Below are 24,334 nucleotides of genomic sequence, written 5' to 3' on the forward strand. Positions count from 1 at the left end.
TCATTTCTGGAGTAGGATTAGAACACATTATAATTTTATGTTAAACATCCAAATGTTTTGTTAATGGTTATTAGGTAGGGAAATAATGTTTAAAACGACAAACACAAAACCTGCCCAACTTGACGTGATTGATCCTCGATGCCAATTAAAAAAAGTCACAGAGTGACAGCCACATTCCAAGAACGAGTACAGAAAATTGTTCTCTGCACAGTTCAGAACTCTCTGTTAAATCATTCAATCTACTGATGCATCATTAACTCATCTCAATACTGAAGGACACCCAGATGGAAATTTCAAAACAATCTTTTGACTTGAATAGAACTCACTTAAAGTTGTTAATTTAAGAAAAATTGTAAATATGCAAAGCAACAATATTATTAATCAACTGTGATGGGTATTCAATGGAGAGTGATTCACCGCTCAAAACCCCAATCACTTGTTAAACCTTGACATTTTCAAATATAGCACTCATCATATAATCTGACATTATTGGTGAGGCACCAAGTGATCAATATAGAGCAGTTGTCTTTGTGAAAGATCACTGACCTAAAATGTTAACTGTTCCCCCCCTCCCCCCCCCCCCCATTGATGCACTCTGACCTGTTGAGTATTTCCACCATTTGCTGTCTTTATTTCAAATTATATAGCCATATACAGTTTGGCCCTTCTAGTCCATGCTGAACACCTTCTCCCACCTAGTCTCATTGACCTGTAACCCTCCACACCTCTCTCGTTCATATACCTATCCAAATTTTCCTTAAAGATTAAAGTCGAACCGGCATTTACCACTTCTGTCCTGAAGATCAGACCAGAATTCCTAAATCCCTTGGTTCTACAATTGTTTACCATTTAACGTGAATGATCTTTGCTGATTAGTCTTAACAAAATGTAGCACCTCACACTCATCAGTATTAACCTCTATCTGCCATCTTTCACCCCACTCTACTAACTGATCTACATCCCACTGCACGCTTTGATAACCTTCTTCAATGTCCACAACACCACCAATCTTCGTATCATCTGCATACTTACTAATCCAATTTACCACCCCTATGTTAGATTGACATGTGCAAAGTGGTCATGAAGGGGAAAACAGGAAGTAAGGCAATTTGTAAACTAATGCACAATGAACCATTCTCTCTCCTTGAAAAATATTACATTGACCTCATTTCCAATTGAAGGGCTACGAGTTTGCAGCACCTATTTAGTTCACGTAGTCCTCATCATACACTGTATGATGCTTATTTGCCTGCACACCCAATTTAGAAATGGAGACAATGCAACTAAAAACCTCTGAATAGTTAAACTGTATGTGGAAAATAAATTAACCCAACTTTAGGATTAAGATTCCAGTTGTTATATTGTTGATCGATGAGGCCAGTTACGATTTCACAAGGTGTATGACTATGAAAGGATGCATTGACAATTATTAAGATCCATACCACAAACTAAGCTCTCAATGACAAACTCTTTGATGTAACAAGTTGTGTCAGATAATCTTCCCTTCATAAATCTCATGGATTAGCATTGTAGTCAAACTTAGAGAGAGTGAAGGAAGCAGATACAACACTGTGTCCCAAAGGTGGTAAATATCTTGAGAGTTTTTGAACAATATGCCCTTGAATCGACTCGAGGATGTGACGCAACAGATTTAATTAAAAGTAATGAGTCAGAATGAGTAAATAGTCCCACTATAGGGAAACACCCAATAACAATTAACAGAATATTTGAAAAGCAAGCAGGTGAGTGATAAACCAAGATTTCAGCAGTTGGTTTGGGTGAAAGTAGGATGCAGAAATTGCTCAAGTTACGACAATAGATAAAACCACAGATGAATGGGGAGACAGAATCACACTGGCCAGAAATTGGCTCTTCCACCCATCGAGTCCATGTTGATCATCGAGTACCCATTCACACTGGTCCCATTTATTTTCCCAACATTTCCATCAATCTTCCTTACATTCCACTACTCAGTTATACACTGGAGAACATTTACAGTGAGCAGTTAATATTCCTATCATACATCTTTTGTGACGTATAGGGGTGGTACGGTTGGCGTAATGGTGAATGCAATGCCTTTACAGCGCCAGTGATCTGGACTGGGGTTCGAATCCCATGCTGTCTGTAAGGAGTTTGCACATTCTCCCCGCGTCTTCGTGGGTTTTCCTTGGGGAGATTCAGTTTGCTCCCACAATTCAAAACGTACCAGGGTTGTAGGTTAACTGGGTGTAAATTGGGCAGCAAGGACTGGTGGGCCCAAATGGCCTGTATGTCTAAATTTAAAAAGATAAAAATTGAAATAAACCCGAGCACCTTTTGGAGGCCAGTGAGAAAGTGTGCAAGCTTCACACACAACACTGCTGATCAAGACTGAACCTTGTTTTTCAGGGGATGAGGCAGCAGGCTGTACACCAGCTGCACTACTGAGAAGTGCTTGAAGGAATATTTGATGCATCTCGAGACCCCTGAAATGCAAGCGCTCCGTGTTCACAGAGACATACAGCGTGGAAACAGGCTGACCAAAATGTCCCACCCATGCTAGTCCCATCTGCCTGTGTTTGGCTCATATCCCTCTAAACCCATCCTTTCCGTGTATCCTTTCATCGTACCGGACTTGTGTACAATATTTTGTATTCAGAATCAGGATTTATTGTCCTGAACAAGACACGAAATTCGGTGTTCTGCAGAAGCATCAATAGTGCAAACATTCATATTATAACCACCTTGCAACATTACTGTAAAAAAATTAAAAATAGTGCACAAACAGTAAGGCAGTGTCTTGATTATTCTGTAATCTGATGAAAGGGGAAGAAGCTGTCCTTGTGCCGCTGAGTGCTCGTCTTTAGGCTCCTGTATCTTTTTCCCCGATGGTAACAGCGTGAAGAGGGCACGGCCTGGGTAGTGAGGCTCCTTTTTTAAGACACCACCTCATGTAGGTGTCCTCGATGAAGTGAAGTCTGGTTCCTGTGATGTTGCAGGCTGAATTAACAACCCTCTGGAGTTTAATCTTGTCCTGAGAGTTGGTGCCTCCATACCAGGCAGTGATCTAACCACCAGCTAGAACACTCTCCACCCGTAGAAGTTTGAGAGTTTTCAGTGACATACCAAATCTCCTCAGACACCTCACAAAGTATAGCCGCTGGTGAGCTTTCTTTGTGATTGTATCAACGTGATGACTCCAGGTCAGATCCTTGGAGATGTTGACCACCCCCCCATCCCCAGGAATTTGAAGTTCTTGACCCTCTCCACTACTGAGCCCTTGATGAGGACTGGGTTTTGTTCCCTTGACTTTCTCCAAAAGTCCTCAATCATCTCCTTGGTTTTGCTGATGTTGAACAAGGTTGTTGTCATTACACCATTCAACAAGCTGATCTATCTCCCTCCTGTATGCTTTCTCATTGCCATTTGTGATCTGCCGACAACTGTGGTGTCATCTGCAAACTTGTAGATAACATTGCAATTGTGCCTGGCCACACAGTCATGGATGTAAAATGAGGAGAGCAGTGGACTACGGACTATTCTCGCTCTTCTGAAATATAATTTGCTTTTTCATCCATCTTGATGGATAACCTCTCATTTTCCCACATTTTACGATTAACTTCTTGTTCACTCACAACTTTTCAATCCATTTGCAGATTCGGTTTTCCTCACACTTAACTCACATTCAATATCTTTACATCATTGTAGCCTCATCTACAATATCATTATTAATTGTGAATTTCAGAGCCCTCCCCATCAATCCCAATGTCAACTCTCCAGAGATTGATCAGCAATACAAAGAGAATCCAATGATCCCAACTCTATCTTCTATTAGTCAACACATTTCTTACATCAATCCCTCCCTTTTCTCCCATGTATAATAAACTCTCATGTTGCACCTTAATGTATCCTATCCACTGGTTCCCTTTTATCCAGCCTGTTTGTTACATCCTCAAAGAATTCTAATAGGGCAAACACTATTTCCACTTCACAAGACATCATTGACGCTAACAGTTACAAAGATGAGAGATCACATGGATTTGGAGAGGTATAAAAGTGCAAAGAGTTGCAAAATAAATTAAAAAAAATATGGAATGAAATGTGAGGGATATCAAGGTTACACAAAAGGTCTTAGATCAATACATTGAGAATGACAGCGATCAGGGACGAATGCACGACAAGAAAGGAGTCATCCATTGAAGATGAGTTGAGGAGGAATTGGTTTTCTCATTTACCCCTCCATTTCTGACCTGATCAGTTTATGTTCACTTATTACTAATGTATAATTTCTCTTGTGGCCTTGATCTCACCCACTGCAGCAACCTGCTCTGCCTGTTGCCTCTCTGTCTGCATCTCAAGTCTCCACTGTTCAATTGTGGCCACGTCTTCAGCCACCTTTGAACGAACCTTATGGAATTCCTCCTCCAAATCTTTTTACCCGTAATGATCTCTAAAACTCTTACTAAATCTCTGACCTTCTCATAAAGCACATTGTATCTTTTCCTTTAGCCCAGGGTCTGTACGTGTTGTTTCATTTTAATACACTGGCTTTATCTTCTCTTCTGTGCTGGCCCTCAATTCACCAATCTTCCAAAAAATGTATCTAGTTGCATCTTAAATACTTCTAATAGGAGGAGATGGTAAAGGCATGATAGAAATGCATCATTTTTGTTGAGATCAAGTGGGAACATCAAAACTACAAAACCTTCCAAAAGTAAACGGAAGTAATTTTTAAAAAATGTCCATGGAATGCCACCGAACAGGTTTATGAAAAAACAATACTGATCATTTCTTAAAACACTGACAATACAAGACTGCTACAACAAAAAAATTAACGCATTTCACTTGAATAATTCCCACAGCAGCTCCATATTATGATGGAATGCAATGAATGTAAAATGTGCTCAAGATTCAATTTATTGTCATAGTAATAAAACAGTGTCATATTACAGGAAATTTCTTTTTGCCTGCTACAAGACGGACAGATTTGCCACTGGCAGGAATTGCCTAAGCACCTTTTACAGTTCTTACAGTCAGAGAAAAAGAAGCAAGAGAGCCCCCCCCCGCCACCCAGAGTCACCGAGTATCCATAGATTTTCCTCTAGCGCTTCCACAGCCCCTGCAGCCACTCAGAATCCAGTCCAAACCAATGGCAACCTGAGCACCTGATCCGAACCTCCAACACAGTCAGGCACCCTTTTGTGCCCTCTGCACCTCCTCACGTCCCTGTTCCGATACCTTGTACCCCTATAGCCAGTTCGAGCCAGTCTCCAGCAGTCGGGCATGAGTCTCCCTACAGCAGTCTTCAGCAGCCCACAGCTTCCATGGGTTCCTCACCTCGAGTAGCCAGCAGCCCACTGCATGCACTGGTCCCTCAGCCGCAGAGGTGGCTCAGCTGCAGAGCCCCCTCACTGATCTGCCGTCTCCACCGGATGTCTCCTCCGCTTCTCCCATTATCTGATGCCCTGCTCCAGTCCTCCGCTTTCCCGGAGACTGCAGCCCTCATGCCTGCTGCCGATTAATAGGCGCCGCCATCTTGGGCACAGACCCACAGTCGCTGGATTTCAAATAAAAAAACCCTGTCGGGAACTTAAACTTGGACAAGTTTTGTGCTTTCTGTGGTTACAGTGGGAAGAGCCTTAGTGGGTGGAAGGGAAAAAGCAGACCATGGAGTCTCAGAGAAACTTGTCCCTGCGCAAACCAAATAGGAGTGGAGAAGGGAAAATGCAGCTGGTAGTGGGATTGCACTGAAGTTGGCAGAAGGATGTTGCCTGGCTTACAGCATCTGGATTACAGGGAGAGATTAAGGAGACTGGGACATCATTCACTGGAACGTAGATGAGTGAGAGGGGACTTAATAGAGGTATTTAAAATTATGAAAGGAATAGATAGACTAGACATAAACAGACTCTTTCCCCTGAGGGAAGGGGAGGTTGGAATAAGAGGGTATGAGTTAACGGTAAGAGGGAAACACTTTAGGAGAAATATTAGAAGTGGCTTTATCACTCAGCGAGTGGTGGCAGAATGGAATGAACTTCCGAATGAGATCATTGCAGCAGGGTCCCTTCTGTCATTTAAGAGAAGGTTGGATGTGTACATGGAGGTGAGGGGGTCGGAGGGTTATGGGCAGAGAGCGGGAGGTTTGAGCTAGTGGAGTTGCTCTAGCGAACCAACCTGTTTCCGCTCTGTAAATGGTTATATGGCTCCCTCGGAACTGAGGGCAGTCAACTGGGTAGCTGGAACCTGTGGGACCCTGTATCTCTGCTCCCTTGCTCCCCGAAGGTCCTCACCAGTGGTAGCCCTGCTGCTATAGCGGCTCCAGCAGCACCACCCTGATCATGATGTGCTAACGAATTAATCAGAATGGGCTAAATATTGTTGTGAATAATATGCTGAGATTTATGCTTACACACTGACATTCCATACATAGGATGTTCTCCAATAACTTATGACCAGCCAAATCAGAAATAGGGCCTCTTCAGGACAATTGGAAACTTTGAACAGGGAAGTAACTAGAACTGCAAAATATTATGTCCCCATCATATGCTTTGGAATATTACAAATGCTGAAATGGTTTGAGAAGTCCATTCAATGCATATGATTGTATTACGCAGGTACAGTACCCCACATACTAAATGCTTGGGACCAGACGTTCAGCTTTTGGATTGTTTTGGTTTTCAGAACAAAACTGAAAAATCCCCAAACTGTTCAGTAGCATCAGCAGAATACATGTATCAGCAGTTAAACAACGACGACATGAAAATTCACATGAAATAATGCCTAATATATACTAAAAAAAACTCGATCTCTGCTGCTGGTCCCCGACACCTCCCAACCACCGCCGCCGGTCGCCAACTATGGTCCCTGCTCCAACCCAGGAGCCCCAGGCGACTTCTTCGATGCAGACAGTACCGCACCCCATGTTGAGAATGGATTCACTGACTCCGGCTGCAGCCGATGCTGAAGGCTTGGACCCAGCTTTGTTTGGCATCTTCCCAGCCAGAAACAAAGATACTGTTTGCTCTTTTTTTTTAAATAAAGTTTTTGTAATCAAAATGTCACCAACAGGGTCAGAGCCCCACAAGGGCAAATCAGGTGTTGAATTTTTTTTTCCATACTTGTGATGTCATGTCGGTGCTAAAAAAAGATCTTTTCGGTTTTCAGAACTTTGGATATGGGGTACTCGACCTGTAGTAGAATGTGCACCAGTTTCTATATTGGTAAGGATCTGAAGATGCAGTTTCATGCCTAAATGATGGAGGATGTGGTGATTTTGATGCTAAGCCAACATGATGCCTGTGATTTCACGACAACACTCAATCATCTAGCTAAAGCCATGTGTTGAGCATAACTGAAGGATACATCATTCAACAAAAGGACAGGAATTCTCTTTAAAAAGATTATTACTTATTTGGATTTTGGAATAGATTTGGGTTACTCGCACCACAGAATTCTCTCAGACCACACCAGCAAAATGGATAGTTTTTATTAACTCTTTAAATATTAGAACTAGAATATGTAATCAAGATCGATCCCTTCATTTCATAAATGATCTATTTTTTGAATTTTAGAACCCACAACTTTTCAAAATATTAGTGTAATAAAATTACAAGTCATATTCATAACTTTTTTTAAGCTCCAGAGAATTTGCTTAACAGCAATGTCTCACTGCACCTGAAAAGAAGGGCTTAATCTTCATGTAATTAAAGCCAACATTTTCAGGGTATTTTGGAGCAATGCTAGTGCATAAAAACATAAACATTTACATGTTATAATGATTTGCATTGATCCTGATCCTGAAAGCACTTAAAAAATTGCATGGTAAGAAACAACGACAGCAACTCAGGAGTTTCTATGTTATATTATGCTTGCACGGAAATCCTGCGGTTATCATTCTGAGAGAATAATGGCATTAAAATTCTGGCTAAGATTCTGAGAACTAGTTTTACTGTGACTATGTTGACATAATGGGCACATAGCTGGAAAATACAAGTGCTGCAAACTGCCAAATTGTTATGTGGGATCCATTGCAGGTTTTATACCATACCCTAATCTTTTGTATAGAGGTGGGTGGTCTCGGACTCCGCTGGTTAAAACTACTTCCAAAATTTAAAACACCAAGCCAAGGATTTTCCCCACTACTACTCTAGGGTGAAGTCCTCAAACACAAGAATTATTGGGAGAAAGAAAATTGGTTGGAACAAAATCCTTCCAAATCCACTCAAACATAATTCTTCAACATACATCATGAAGCCACACCAGTCACATCTTGTTTGATAATTACCAGAGTTGTCAGTTCAGGAAATTAAAAGGGAAAGGCCACTTCAGAATACAGATAGTCCCCAACTTATGACCGTAATGGACTCCAAAGATGGGGAACTTGGGCTGCCGACTGGGAGTGGGGATCATTGTATACAGTATTTTTAATACAAAATATGTATTCGTACAGTAATTTGAATTTAAAAAAATTTTAAATTAGGTCACATGTGCGGATGGACATAACTCACGTAGGTCGGCAGTCAAGGACTACCTGTAAAGACTTATAATAACTCTATTGATCTTGGACCACAGAACTTTACCAAAACAGATGTAAAAGGTGATCAGTTCAGAATGACTTACTGGTCAGTAATGGAATCGGCAGTACAAACTGAACCACCGAGTTCTTTCTCTGATCTTCCACTTTCTTTGCAATGTCCCGATGAGGATAAATTAATTGTCTTTTCTTTACTCTTTGATTCAGAAGGACCAAGGTCAAATATATTTAAATCATCTTGCTGTGAATGTACATGCCTCTGCTCTCTGGAAGGGCTCTCATTATGGCTGTTCTCCAATGTGTTCCTATCAGTTCCTTCATCATCATGCGTAATTTGTTCCTGAAAAGGCTCCTTTTTTGAATAATCATTCTTATTAGGTGTGTGAGTTCCATGTTCACTTTCAGTCTTCAAACCTGGTCTGCTCTTATTTTTACTTTGTGGGAGGGTTGTTGACTTTAATATTGTAGTTCGACTGAAAAAATTTCCTAGTTTCCTTAGAATGCCATCATCTGCATTTTGTGCCACATCTTCATTAGCTCTTGGTGCAAATTTTTCTTGATCCCCAGAAACCTGGAAAACCTTAAGAGTAAAGACACAGCATAAAGTTATGCTCCAAGAGTTAAATTATCATGGATTTAAACAGCAATTTCACGACAGCAGCATATCTCAAAGAAATCAGAATGCAATTTACCTTTGTCAGGTCAGTCAGCAACTTGTTTGCAGAACTAGAGAAAGTCTGTGTGTCAACCTGAACATTTGCTGAACTCTCTGTAGTTTTATTGTCCAGAGGCCTAGAAAGAAAACAGAAAACATACAAAATAAAGTGGCAAAAAAAGAAGGAAGTTACTGAAAATAGATTCAAGAGCATGAGCAAAATAAATGCAGATAAACGAAGACGAGTGCCCCATTTTACTGAACGTGTTAATCGAAAGAGATTCCATTCCAAACATTTCTAAATTTAGCAGAGGCACATGAAAGTATTTTAATAAAAGAGGGAATTTTAGTTTCTGTTTAGATCCATTGTTGGAATCATCCACTCGGGTAGCGATGAGAAAAAAAGCAGCAAAAGCTACATTGGTATTAATGAGAGACTTGAATTTAATAGATGTATGGAGGAGGATTCATCCTGGAGAGAAAGATTATTCATTTTATTCCAATAGGCATAATTCTTATTCTAGAATTAATTTATTTTTAACTTCAGCACAAATACAAACTAGGATTCTTGAATCTGATTATAAAGCAAGGATCTTATCTGATCTTTTGCCTTTATTAATAATGATGAGAATGCCTGACAAGGAGAAAATGATTTATAGATTGAATTCATTATTATTGAAAAGAAAAGATTTTTGAGAGTTTGTTAGAACACAAATTTGGACATTTTGTGAAACATATTTGAACCCTGTATGTGATTAGTTTATTATATGGGATGCTTTGAAAGCATGTTTAAGATGTCAAATTGTAAATTTTACTTCTAAAATTAAAAAGGAGTATGAGAGAGATTGATCAGTAAGAAAGAAATGAGTTTTGGAAAAAGATCTTCAAAAACGGGGTTCTGAAGCTAAACATAGACAATTAATTAATAAAAAATCTTCAGTATAATACATTATAAACTTACAGAACAGAGAAAGCAATTACAAGAACAAAACAAAGATATTATGAATTAGGTGAAAGATCACAAAGTACTTGCCTAGCAATTAAAAACAACAGGTTTTGAGAATAATTAATGCAATTAAAAAGGACACTAATGTTATTACTTATAAGCCTCAAGAAATAAAAGAATCCTTTAAGAATTTTTATTCAAACTTGTCGAGCTCGGAATCTTGAAAAGATGAAAATAAAATAAATAGCTTTACCTAGATTAGGTTTGCAAGAGTAAATTGAACTGAGTGCTCCCTTTACTCAGTTAGAGGTGAGAGGGGCTTTGAGTTCATTACAAAGTAATGGATTCCATCCCGAATTTTATAATGAATGTAAAGATTTATTAATTCCTATCTTTATGAAAGTATTACATCAGGCTTCAGAAACCCATAATCTCCCAGAATCCTTTTCTCCAGCAATAAGTGAGACCTAAACAAAAGACCCTTTAAAGCCTTCATCTTATAATTTATATTTAATAATGAAATAGGACGAAGATTTATGGAGGGGGTAAATGTCCACGTCAGCTGCAGGCTCGTTTGTGGCTGACAAGTCCGATGCGGGACAGGCAGACACGGCTGCAGCGGTTGCAGGGGAAAATTGGTTGGTTGGGGTTGGGTGTTGGGTTTTTCCTCCTTTGCCTTTTGTCAGTGAGGTGGGCTCTGCGGTCTTCTTCAAAGGAGGTTGCTGCCCGCCAAACTGTGAGGCGCCAAGATGCACGGTTTGAGGCGTTATCAGCCCACTGGCGGTGGTCAATGTGGCAGGCACCAAGAGATTTCTTTAGGCAGTCCTTGTACCTTTTCTTTGGTGCACCTCTGTCACGGTGGCCAGTGGAGAGCTCACCATATAACACGATCTTGGGAAGGCGATGGTCCTCCATTCTGGAGACGTGACCCACCCAGCGCAGCTGGATCTTCAGCAGCGTGGACTCGATGCTGTCGACCTCTGCCATCTCGAGTACTTCGACGTTAGGGATGAAAGCGATCCAATGAATGTTGAGGATGGAGCGGAGACAATGCAGGTGGAAGCGTTCTAGGAGCCGTAGGTGATGCTGGTAGAGGACCCATGATTCGGAGCCGAACAGGAGTGTGGGTATGACAATGGCTCTGTATACGCTTATCTTTGTGAGGTTTTTCAGTTGGTTGTTTTTCCAGACTCTTTTGAGTAGTCTTCCAAAGGCGCTATTTGCCTTGGCGAGTCTGTTGTCTATCTCGTTGTCGATCCTTGCATCTGATGAAATGGTGCAGCCGAGATAGGTAAACTGGTTGAGCATTGAGTTTTGTGTCCCCGATGGAGATGTGGGGGGGCTGGTAGTCATGGTGGGGAGCTGGCTGATGGAGGACCTCAGTTTTCTTCAGTCTGACTTCCAGGCCAAACATTTTGGCAGTTTCCGCAAAACAGGACATCAAGCGCTGAAGAGCTGGCTCTGAATGGGCAACTAAAGCGGCATCGTCTGTAAAGAGTAGTTCACGGACAAGTTTCTCTTGTGTCTTGGTGTGAGCTTGCAGGCGCCTCAGATTGATGAGACTGCCATCCGTGCGGTACCGGATGTAAACAGCGTCTTCATTGTTGAGGTCTTTCATGGCTTGGTTCAGCATCATGCTGAAGAAGATTGAAAAGAGGGTTGGTGCGAGAACACAGCCTTGCTTCACGCCATTGTTAATGGAGAAGGGTTCAGAGAGCTCATTGCTGTATCTGACCCGACCTTGTTGGTTTTCGTGCAGTTGGATAACCATGTTGAGGAACTTTGGGGGCCATCCGATGCGCTCTAGTATTTGCCAAAGCCCTTTCCTGCTCACGGTGTCGAAGGCTTTGGTGAGGTCAACAAAGGTGATGTAGAGTCCTTTGTTTTGTTCTCTGCACTTTTCTTGGAGCTGTCTGAGGGCAAAGACCATGTCAGTAGTTCCTGTTTGCGCGAAAGCCGCACTGTGATTCTGGGAGAATATTCTCGGCGACACTAGGTATTATTCTATTTAGGAGAATCCTAGCGAAGATTTTGCCTGCAATGGAGAGCAGCGTGATTCCCCTCTAGTTTGAGCAGTCTGATTTCTCGCCTTTGTTTTTGTACAGGGTGATGATGGTGGCATCACGAAGGTCCTGAGGCAGTTTTCCTTGGTTCCAACAAAGCTTGAAAAACTCGTGCAGTTTGACATGCAGAGTTTTGCCGCCAGCCTTCCAGACCTTTGGGGGGATTCCATCCATACCTGCTGCTTTGCCACTTTTTAGTTGTTCGATTGCCTTATATGTCTCATCCTGGGTGAGGACCTCATCCAGCTCTAGCCTTAGGGGCTGTTGAGGGAGCTGGAGCAGGGCGGAATCTTGGACTGAGCGGTTGGCACTGAAAAGAGATTGGAAGTGTTCTGACCATCGGTTGAGGATGGAGATCTTGTCGCTGAGGAGGACCATCACCTTCCCAAGATCGTATTATATGGTGAGCTCTCCACTGGCCACCGTGACAGAGGTGCACCAAGGAAAAGGTACAAGGACTGCCTAAAGAAATCTCTTGGTGCCTGCCACATTGACCACCGCCAGTGGGCTGATATCGCCTCAAACCGTGCATCTTGGCGCCTCACAGTTCGGCGGGCAGCAACCTCCTTTGAAGAAGACCGCAGAGCCCACCTCACTGACAAAAGGCAAAGGAGGAAAAACCCAACACCCAACCCCAACCAACCAATTTTCCCCTGCAACCGTGTCTGCCTGTCCTGCATCGGACTCGTCAGCCACAAACGAGCCTGCAGCTGACGTGGACATTTACCCCCTCCATAAATCTTCGTCCGCGAAGCCAAGCCAAAGAAGAAGGTCTATAAGATTCTTGCAAAAATGTTGGCAAATAGAAAGAATAAACTATTACCTAAATTAATAAGTGTGGATTAGACAAGTTTTGTAAAAAGGGACAGTTGGCTGAAAATGTGGCCAGATTACTTAGTATATTTCATTTAGTGCAAAAAAAAGATTTGAGTGTTGCAGTGGCTCTCGATGCAGGAAAACTGTTTGACAGACTTGAATGGGACTTTTTATTTCAAGTGTTGGATAAATTAGATTTGGATCTACCTTTATAAATTGAATTAGGACATTATATAATACTCCTCAAGCTAAAGTAGTGACTAATGGACGAGTATCTGCACAGTTTCAGTTGGCGAGGTCAACAAATAAAGAAAAGATCCACCGCTTTGTTTATTTTAGCTATAGAACCACTTGCAGAAGCAATTCTGAGTGATTTGGAAATTAAGGGATTTAAGGTTGGTCAGGAAGACCATAAAATGAGTTTATTTGCAGATGACATTTTAGCATATTTGATTGAACCTGAGACTTCTTTACAAAAACTATATGTTAAATTAGGAGACTATGGGGAAATTTCAGATTGTAAAATAAATTGGGATAAAAGTGAAATAATGCCATTATTGGAAGGGGACTATAGTCAATGCCAAAGGGATATCCAGTTTAAAATCACCAAAAGATTATATTAATTATTAGATAATAATCTGAAGAATTTATATAAATTAAATTATTTATCATTACTTTAAAAAGGTTGAGGAAGATTTTTGAAAAGGATTAATTTAGCTACAACTTTAGTGGGAGGGGTTAATTGTATTAAGATGAACATATTTCTAAAAGTACAATATCTTTTTCAAACATTACCTATTACAATACTTCAAATTTTTTCAAGATTTGAATATGTACAGAAATTCATCTAGAAAAGGTAAAATATCAAGAATTTCTATAGAAATAAAACATGGAAATATAAATTGGGAGGCTTACAGCTTCCTAATTTCAAAAACTACTATTGAGCAGCAAAAATGACAATTCTTACTTTTTTTCTGAAAGAAAAGAAAAACCGTCGAGGGTTAAAATAGAATTGAATAAAATAGGAGAGAGAAAAGCAGAAGAATTCATGCACAAATGGGAAGCAAAATTGATGGTTGGTGAAAAAGGAAAGGCATTGTTGAAGCACCCGACTAATATCTGGAATAAATAAATAATGACATTGGTTCAAGAGGACGTACATCACCTAAAATACCTTTGATTCACAATTCTCTCACATCTTTTTCTAAAGATAATCAATTCTAGATATTTGGTTTCGTAAGGGGATCATAAAATGTGGAAGATTGTTATGAAAGGGGTCAATTAATGTCATTTGAACAATTGAGAAATAAATATGGAATAACTCAAAATACTCTTGTTTGTTATTTTCAATTGAGAGAATATTTGAGGGACAGACTAGGACCAACCATGTTGTTTCCTGGTTGTAGTGAAATAGAAATTCTTATTTTGAGAGGAATTGTTAAGAAATGTATTTCTATGATATTTTCTTTAGGATACATGGTATAGATAAGTTCAGTATATCTTACACCACAAAAATTCAAGATTGAAATCAAACTTATCAGATCAATGTTTTAGGGGTGATGAAGATGTAGGAATTTTTTTTGCATTCAAAATTTGACAAGACCTTTTTGAATGGATTGAGAGAACTTTTTGGAACAAGTTACAGGAGTTCTATTTCTGCAAAATCCAGATTTATTTTTATTAGGATATATTGAAGGAAATTGTTGAAGTTGCATTAGCAATGACAAGGAAATGTATTGCAGTTACTTGGAAATCAGATATGCATTTGGGAATGGTAAAATAGAATGCAGAAAGTCAAAGTTGTATTCCTTTGTAAAAAAAAATTACATATAATTTGAGAAATAAATGTTATGTTTTTACAAATTTAGCACCCGAATACTCAAATAATATTAGGTTTAAATTTGTAAAGTTGTGCTTCCTGTGCCTCTGGACCTGAAAAAATCTCCTCTGAATTGTATTAATGATCTCTGTTTAAATGTGCATTAGAGAGAATCCCTCTGTGCAATCCTGAAAGTTTATTTTTTCTTTTATTTTATGTAACTATATTGTATCTTTTCTATTAATTATTGAGGGTGAGGGTTGGGGTGGGGGGAGGTTTTGAGGGATAGATACCATCATGTATGTGGTTTCTAGCTTGTTTTCTTTTTGCAATTTGTATTATTACATTAATCTTTGACTACTACACGTATTGAGAAAATTTTAAATAAAATATTTTAAAAAGAGATTCTATTCACTCTCACTTTTCTGTTTTCATCAGAGTGGAAAGAAATCTTTTAAAAACATTTTCTGTATAATGCATGTTGGGTAAGGGCTTGGAATATTTCCTCATGTTCAACAAACATTCCTCAGTCTCTGGGCTTGTGCTTGCCCCCACTTCCCCATCCCCAGAAAGCTACCCCATTCCCACAAAACATCTCCTTACACATCATTCTGAAACTTCTTTTGTTGGATTAAATATAAATGAGTTGACATACCACCAACATCTTTATTGTACATATTGTATATATAAGATCAATTGGTTTTGCATATTGCTTAAAGTCACTGGGACTGCAAAGCTTTAATATGAAAAAGAATTACATCCTATCCAGCTTTGTTCTCCCTGGAACATAGCAGCCCTTGAGAGGACCTAATAGGAGGTTTATAAAACAAGAAGCATGGATAAGATAAATTGTCATTCTTTTTCCCCAGCTCAAGGGAATCTAAAACTAGAGTGCCAAGATGAGAGGGGAAAGATTTAAAAGAGAGGCATCTTCTTTACACAGAGGATGGTGGGCTTATGAAGAAACTAGCAAAGGAAATGGCAGAGGCATGGATAATTGTAATATTTATAAGATATTTAGGTGGAGATATAAAGAGTAAAGGTTTAAAGGGAAGTGGGTTGAATTCAAGCGAATAGGTCTCATTTGATCAGCAGGGACAAGTCGAGCCAAAGGACCTGTTTCTGTGCTATGGAACAATGGCTCTAAAATGGAATACAGGATTTCGTGGGGTACCAGCTTACCAGTGAAGGGATTGTGGTGTTTGTAGAGGAGGTCAGTCCTTTTGAATTGTGCCTCAGTTTAAAAAAAAACATGTTCAGGACTGAGTACTTATATACACGCACATGGACAGACACACACAGTTCCTCTTTTTAAAATATTCAGATGCAAATTACATGAAGATGAGATTTAATGAATACAATTCTTAGTATTTCGACAAATGTGAATCACATAATGCAACAATGACCGAAGAGACAAGATATCAGATTGGATTACTGTGAGGGGGAAAAAAAAACTAGATTCTCATCAACTAATGAAAATCTCAGGCAAAATGTTAATGGGTCAAATTTCCTTGACTATTTCATAATCACTGCTGAGGCAGCCTGAAGTAAACATACAAACATTTAGATTTGCTTTTTAAAGTGGTGAACATCAGGGTGTCAAGCTTGATGTGATTTCTCTTGGGCTTTAGCTAAAATTATATTGTGACTGGAAAACTTCAGGATACTTTAGGATCCAGACCCGAAATGTTGGTTGACAATTTCTATCTATAGACGGTGTATTACCTACCAAGTTCCTCTTTTAGCTTGCCCTTAATTTTCTCCATCCCTTTGGTTTTGCATTTTTAAATTGAGTGCTATTTGGTTAAAAAATAATTGATAGAGAAAAACTTTTAGTGTGCAAACCCTCAAGAATGAAACAGGGAGTGCCCATAATTTGACACACCCATTGTGTGAAATTCATGATTCAACAATCTGATTATAAAACCTCCACCATCTTCTCCAGTTGAGACCAATGATCACAGGAATGCAGCCTTGCCGGATTGGAGCAGATAACTGCAAAACCTACTCTTTCACCACAGAAAATAAACAATAAAATGAGTTGACTAACATGGGCTGAAATATTTGTTAGCATTGGGTATTCTTGAGAGGTAGGTGCTCATGTTTTCCTTACAGCAGATGAACAGAAGAACTCCCATGGAAATTGCAACCCAAGTACGAATAGAAAATATATCTAATTGGCTAAAAACACCATCGAGAATGGCATCCTCATCTTTTTCCTTCGAGTTTGTTTTAAAGAGACAGAGAGTTCTACAGCACTGAAACTGGGCCTTCAGCCCAATTTATCCACGCTGACCAAGCTAGTCCCATTTTCCTTTGTCTTGGCCATGTCGCCCTATCCATGCACCCAAATGTCATTTGAACATCACAATCAACCCCACTTCTTCTAGTTCCTTTCACAAATTGTTACATGTACTCACAATCCCCAAAGTAAAATCCCAAAGTCCCTTCAAAATTCCCCCCCACCCTCACTTTAAACCTCTGCCTCCTAGTTTTGGACTCTTCGACCCTGAGGAAAAAAATTGTGATCATCTCTATGACCCTCTTGATTTTATACTCTACAGGGTCACCCATCAGCCTGTTACGTTTTGGGGGAAGGGGGGGGAAGACCAGTTTTCCAGCTTCTCTTTGTAACTCAAGCCTACCAGTCCCATTGTCATGGCTCTTTTTTGCATCCTTTCCAGTCTCATGATACAGACACAAAACTCCAAGGTGCAGTTTCAGTAATGCCTTGAACAGTTATATCATATTGTCCCTTCTTCTGTACTCAATGTCCTGACTGATGAAGGCAAGGGTGACAAATACCTTCTTCAACACCCATTCTGGCCATGCCACTCTCACAGAACTGTGTGCCTGTATTCCCAGGACTCTTTTTCCCCAGGGCCCTACCATTCACAGTGCAAGTCCTGCCATGTTTATACCCACCAAAGTGCAATACCTCATACTTGTCCAAGTTCCATCTCCCATTACTTTGCCCATTTTTCCAGTTCATCTTGGATGCTGAACAATCAAAGGAACTGCTCACACTAATCATCTGAGACTCTCATTTGTACAAAGCAATATTTATTGATGCAGATAAAATACTTGTCCTGCATATATATTTTTTGTCTGTATGTGTGTTATGTCTGGTCGTGCGTCTGCATGTTTTGCACAGAGGACCGGAGAATGCTGTTTTGTGGGGTTGTAAGTGTACAATCAGATGACAATAAACTTGACTTGCTGTTCTAATCTTAGATGACCTTCTTCACTATTCCACCAATTTTGGTGTCTTCACAAAACTTACTAACCATACAAACTACTTTCTCATCCAAGTCATTAATATAGTTGACAAATAACAATGGATGCAGTACCGATCCCTGCTACAGACCTCAACTTTGAATAACAACCCTCCATTGATCAACTGAGCCACTAGGCTGAGAAATGGCAAATGGAGTTTAATTTGGATATGTGAGATACTGCATTTTGGTAAGCCAAACCACAGTAGGGTTTACAGTAAATTACAAGAGTTCTGGGGGGTGGTGCTGAACAGAGAAATCCAGGGGTACAGGTACATAGTTCCCTGAAAGTGGTAACACAGGTGAAGAGGCATTTGGCACATTTGCCTTCATCATTCAGGGTACTCAGTACAGGACATCATATTACAATTTTACAAGACATTGATAAGGCCATATTTGGAACACTGTGTGTAGTCTGGTTACCTTGTTATAGGAAGAACACTATTAAACTGGATAGGGTATAAAAAGATTCATGAGGATGTTACCGGGAATGGAGGACTTGAGTTATAAAGTGAGACTAAAGAAGTTGGAAGTTTCTTCTCCAGAGCTTAGGAGGCTGAGGGGTGACCTCAGAAGTATAGAAAATCATGAGGGGAATAATTAAGATAATTATGACAGTCTTTTCCCTAGGGGAGGAGAGTTTAAAACTAAAGTGCACAGGTTTAAGTGAGGTGAGGGAGATTTAAAAGCAACCTCAGGGGCAACTCTCTTCACACAGAGGGTGGTTGGTATGTGGAATGAACTACCAGAGGACATGGTAGAGGTGGGAAAAATTGTAGTACCTTATAGATATTTAGGCAGGTACATGTTCAGGAAAGACTTAGAAGGAGATGAGACTAGCTCAAATGGGCTACTTGGTTGGCATGAATGAATGGGGTCCAAGTGCACATTTCCACGCTGTATAACTCAGAACTCCTAATACCTAGTAATTACTAGGTTTGTTTAATCCAATCAGATTCAAGTTCCCTAGCCCGATACCTACCTCAACTTTAGCATTATAGTAGTACTGGAAATACCTGCACCTTGAGCCAAGCTGTTGCAGTACAAAATGAACACTAGCATCTTCTTGACCAGGTGGGAATTGCTTACAAAATGCAGTACAATTATCAATCTGCCCGATCAATCAATCTAGATAATCGAAGTGAGGGAAAGTGTAATTGAAAACAAAAATTTGCTCCCAGATGCCCAGTTTGCGTTATGTCCAGAAAAACTCAGTCTAAGGCGAGTACAATTGCCCAGGACTCCTGGAGTTACCAAGACTGGCAATAAAGCACCCGGGATATTAACGTCAATGGTGTGGACTGGTTGGAGTCACAGTCTGGACAAAGGAAAATGGATGTGGATGTTGAAGGGCAAGGTCACAAGATGCTGGCCTAGCTTATTTGTGCTGATCCCAATTAATTTGCTATTTCACTCCATTCATGTCCCAGGTCATCACTGCAGAAGCATTCTATTATAGCCCAACTATCTTCAGTTGTGTCCCCACTGAACCTTCTGTCCATCATAAATTCTGAAGCAGAGATGTTAGTTGATGATTAATGCAGATGGGCAGCACAATGTTGCAGGTAATTATCACTGGCACATGCTACCTTACGGCCCCAGTGTCCAGATCTCACCTCTCATGGTGACTGTGTGGAGGTTGGCCACTGGGTGCTTCAGTTTGCTCTCACATCCCTGGTTCGTAGGTTAACTGATCATTATAAACTGTCCATGGTGCATCGTTTGAAGGGTATAATCTAGATTGAAGGGAAGTGGGAATAACAAAATACATTTACTGGAAATGGGTGCTTGATGGGTGTTAGGCCAAAAGGTCTATTTCCTTGTACATGGCTCCACGTGCTGTTGACATTTAATGGCATTACTACCACACAGCTCCCACCATCCAGGCAGTCAATAACGACTTAACTGGTTCAGCCCAGGCCTTTCCACCATCTCCATAGCACATTAGGAGTACAATGGAATACTGATACCGTCCATTTGCCTGCACATGTACAGATGCAACAAAGCTCAAGAAATTTGATGTAAAATCAGAACAACGAGGCCACTTCGTCAACCTAAATCTTGATTCACTTCACCCACAGTGATTGCAGTGTGTGTTCCATCTACAAATGCAGGAGCACACCTGGCCTACTGAGACAGCATCAACCATACTAGGCCAGTGGGGGTGGGGGGGGGGGGGAGAGTCATGTGATGGAGTAGTGGCTGGTCGAGTGGAACCAGCCCTCTCCAGAGAAAAGAAGAAAATGTGAAAAAACAGAGCTCAATAAACATAAAATACAGGAAGAGAAAGATGGTTACAGAGAAGAGACAGAAGATGGCACCCAAAAGAGAAAAAATAAGAATAACAGAGAAAAGGGAAGAAGGAAAATCACTGGAGAAGAAAGCCTTACCTTCAATTCGGAGCAGAGAGCCACCGTGGAGAGGAATAGCTGATCTCTGGTGTTGGTGAGTCCCCTAGAGAAGCAGTGCCCTCCCGACCGGTGGACTTCAAAAATGGTTCTCAGCCAAGTGGTGCACAACTACGCATGTGCGAAGAGTTGCGCATGCGCAGTGCGCAAGTAAAAGAAAAGGTTAATGCCAGCGGGAGGGAGACTCAGCTGGGGAGCGGCCAGCTGAGAGACGCCCAGTAGCGGGGTGTTTGGCTGGGGGAAGTAAGCAAGAAAGAAGAGTGGTGAGAAAGAGAATGAAGGGCTGGAAGAGGGTGAGCGACATCGGGGCGACCGGCAGGGGGAAGGCCTGCGGTGGGAGGCCAAACAACGGGTCGGCCTGCGGCGGGAGGCCCAACAAGGATACAGAAGCAGCTCACCAGAGAAGGATGATACACAGACATAGATACAGACACAGGAGGAAGACGACCAAAAATTTCAAAGGAAAGAAGGTAAAATAGAAGGACAAAGTCTTTTTCGAAGGACAAATGAGGTCATTAAAAGAATGGCTATCATTAGAATTTAGTTCAATCAAAAGAAAAATGAAAAGAGCTGAAAACAGAATCCAAAGCTTATGAATGAAATAGGATAAAGAGTAGAAAATGTGGAGGAATGAGAAGCTGCTGTAGAACCGCATATAAAATATTTCGGAGGGAAGTTGGAAGAGACCAAAAAAAAAATTAGAGACATAAGATTTATTGTCACAAAAAAATTGACGTATTGGAAAACTACAGTAGGCGAAACAACATAAAAATAGTGGGCCTGAAAGAAGGCAAAGAAGAGTCAGATATGAAGGAATTTATAAAAGGATGGATCCCGAAGGTGCTGGGAACGACACATTCACATGAAGAAATAGAAATCGAAAGGGCGCATAGAGCGCTAGTACTGAAACCGCCACCGCATCAAAAATCAAGATCCATATTGGTAAAATTTCTAAGATATACGACAAGAGAAAACATACTGGAGCAGGCAAGAAAGGTTAGAGAAGACAATAAGCCGTTGGAATATAAGGAACAAAAAATATTTTTTTTACCCGGACATAAGCTTCGAACTTTTAAAGAAGAAGAAGGAATTCAACACGGCGAAAACAATCTTATGGAAGAAAGGTTATAACTTTATATTAAGACATCCAGCAGTACTCAAAGTATTTATTCCTGGGGAATGGAATAGACTGTTCTTGGACCCAAAGAAAGCCCAAGAATTTGCTGAACATTTGCAGGACAGGAAAAGAGAGGAGGAGGAGTGACAAGAAGGAAGACCGGCAAGAAAATACACAAAAATATGTAAAAATATAAACTAAAGATAATGTATATATGAAGATGGATAAGAGAAGGGGAAGAAGGGAAAAAAGAGAGAGCTTTGTTATAAGTATAGGAAAATAGTGTTCTCTGAGCTGGGGTGGGAGAATAATGGTCACTGCGAAATCGGATGACACTTGCGAGTAAGTTCGCAAACCGAAAGGAAAGGGGAGTTGTGGCTCCTGTCAAGGGACAAGGGGCAATCCAGGGAGGGGAGGTTCATTTGGGGGTTAAAGGGTTATTGCTTGTGGGGATTCTTGAGGTATTTCATGTCTTAAGTGTGCTGTCATATTTTGAGATTAAAAAGGAAAACTTAAAAAACAATAATGGAAAAAAGGGGAAGGAGGTGGTGAAGAGGCAGAAAAGAAGTGAAAATAAAGATACAAGATGGCCACATTGGACTATATGACTATCTTTGGCTTGGCTTCGCGGACGAAGATTTATGGAGGGGGTAAAAAGTCCACGTCAGCTGCAGGCTCGTTTGTGGCTGACAAGTCCAATGCGGGACAGGCAGACACGGTTGCAGCGGTTGCAGTGGAAAATTGGTTGGTTGGGGTTGGGTGTTGGGTTTTTCCTCCTTTGCCTTTTGTCAGTGAGGTGGGCTCTGCGGTCTTCTTCAAAGGAGGTTGCTGCCCGCCAAACTGTGAGGCGCCAAGATGCACGGTTTGAGGCGTTATCAGCCCACTGGCGGTGGTCAATGTGGCAGGCACCAAGAGATTTCTTTAGGCAGTCCTTGTACCTTTTCTTTGGTGCACCTCTGTCACGGTGGCCAGTGGAGAGCTAGCCATATAACACGATCTTGGGAAGGCGATGGTCCTCCATTCTGGAGACGTGACCCATCCAGCGCAGCTGGATCTTCAGCAGCGTGGACTCGATGCTGTCGACCTCTGCCATCTCGAGTACTTCGACGTTAGGGATGAAAGCGCTCCAATGGATGTTGAGGATAACGGAATATATAACCAAGTTTAAGTGTATCCCATTGGAAAAAGAAAATCACATATAATTTAAAAGACAAAGTTACAATGTTTAAATAAACCTGGGAACCAAATATGGAACATAACAGAAAGAGCAGGCCTTGGACCACCACCACCTAAAATGATAAGAAGACACAGGATCAGATTTAATGTGAATAAGTAGATGATACGACTTTTTTGTTTGTATTCCTTTTGTATAAAGATATTTTTTATTGTATTTTATATATTCGATGTTTACTGTTTTTGGAGGGGGGTGGGAAGGGGGAAAAAAGAGAGAATGTCACTGTGAATATTTAAAGAGATGCACCTGTAAATATATTGGTTGATATGGTTCATAGTGCGGTAAATAAAGAATTTTAAAAAAAACTAGGCCAGCAAACACATGTCAAACCCCCGTGCTTTAATGGTTATATGGTTAAAACCTGCACGCTTCTCTGCAATTCGGGCACCATTCTGACTTGAAACCACAATCCTGGGTTGAAATCCTGGGTTGAAATCCTGGGATTCCCAACCCAACAGCAGTACAAGCACCACCTTCTGAATGGCTTTCCAGCAATGCCCACATTCTTAAATCAATGAATGAAAAAAAGACTAGCATCTCTGTCAACTGGCATATTTTTTAATGCCTTTCACGGATCTGCCCAAGTCTTGTATCCTCAACTATAAGTCTCGCTGACTTATTCTCGTGACTCAACACATTTGTTAAGTTTTCTCGGCCGTGTTCTCCCTATCTCTCTCCACCCCCCTCCCTCTATCCCACGACGGCTTCCTCTTCATCTAACACGTTGCTGCCTTTCTAAAATGAGAACATGCAACTTTTGAAGAAATTACTCCCCCCCCCCCCCCCCCCCCCGAACAGACTCAGACTCGTGTCCCCACCGGGAACCACTGCAGCGGCCGGACTCTGGGACCTACCTGTGGGTCTTGGGCTCGCTTTTTGCTGGGCTTCCTTCCTCGGGAGATTTATTGGAAGAGAATATGTTGGATAAGTTTTTTGCGACGTCCTCCTGCCAAACAGTGGGCATCTTAAACGTATTCATTCTCTCCCGACATGCGAAGGGAGCGGCGCATCTCAGCCCTGCCTGAAACCGAGCGAGGTTGGACTGGTCGGACTTGAAGAGCAGGGCGAACAGAAACGATCACATATTATGGAGGAGGAGCCAACTACAACTGCAAGGATGTGGCCGTCGTGAAGTTTGCACAAATTTAACCTCGTCATTGTATCCCCCTCCCCGTAAAATCCAAGCTTATTCTTCAGTAACATTAGAAAGTAATTCATGATTGCATCCAGCCACACAATGAAGGGATCTTCCCTCAACTGCAAATTCTGGATGGCAATGCTATCACCTACATTCATATAGCACCTTTCAGGACTGCATTGACAACTGTGGATCAAAAAGGTGACCTTTAACTGTTTTTTTTTCGGTGAATTACAGCAGCCAATTTGGACACAGGGCGGAAAGGAAGACGTGACTGACCCGCTAACCTGCTTTTACGCTGTTGGTTGCAAGACAAACATAGAATGTGGAGAATTTAGTTGGCGACCTCAC

At 41.0% G+C, this 24,334-nt stretch overlaps 1 protein-coding gene across 3 annotated transcripts in view; it reads right to left on the reverse strand.

Annotated features, from left to right (window-relative positions):
* Nucleotides 1-24,334, reverse strand: part of LOC138738697 (uncharacterized) — an 87,442-nt gene that overhangs the window by 58,682 nt on the left and 4,426 nt on the right. Inside the window, exons 2-4 of one of the 3 annotated variants that reach the window (XM_069889418.1) lie at nt 23,700-23,866; nt 9,205-9,304; nt 8,599-9,092 (exon numbers count right to left, since the gene is read on the reverse strand). In XM_069889418.1, the coding sequence (XP_069745519.1) occupies nt 8,599-9,092; nt 9,205-9,304; nt 23,700-23,824 (719 nt within the window). In that variant the 5' untranslated portion in view covers nt 23,825-23,866. Of the gene's footprint in view, nt 1-8,598; nt 9,093-9,204; nt 9,305-23,699; nt 24,322-24,334 lie in introns of those variants that run through there. The other 2 variants (XM_069889419.1, XM_069889420.1) reach the window with 2 other exon arrangements.

This window comes from Narcine bancroftii, chromosome 7 (genome assembly GCF_036971445.1).
Source record: "Narcine bancroftii isolate sNarBan1 chromosome 7, sNarBan1.hap1, whole genome shotgun sequence".
In the NCBI taxonomy this organism is placed as follows: Eukaryota; Metazoa; Chordata; class Chondrichthyes; order Torpediniformes; family Narcinidae; genus Narcine; species Narcine bancroftii.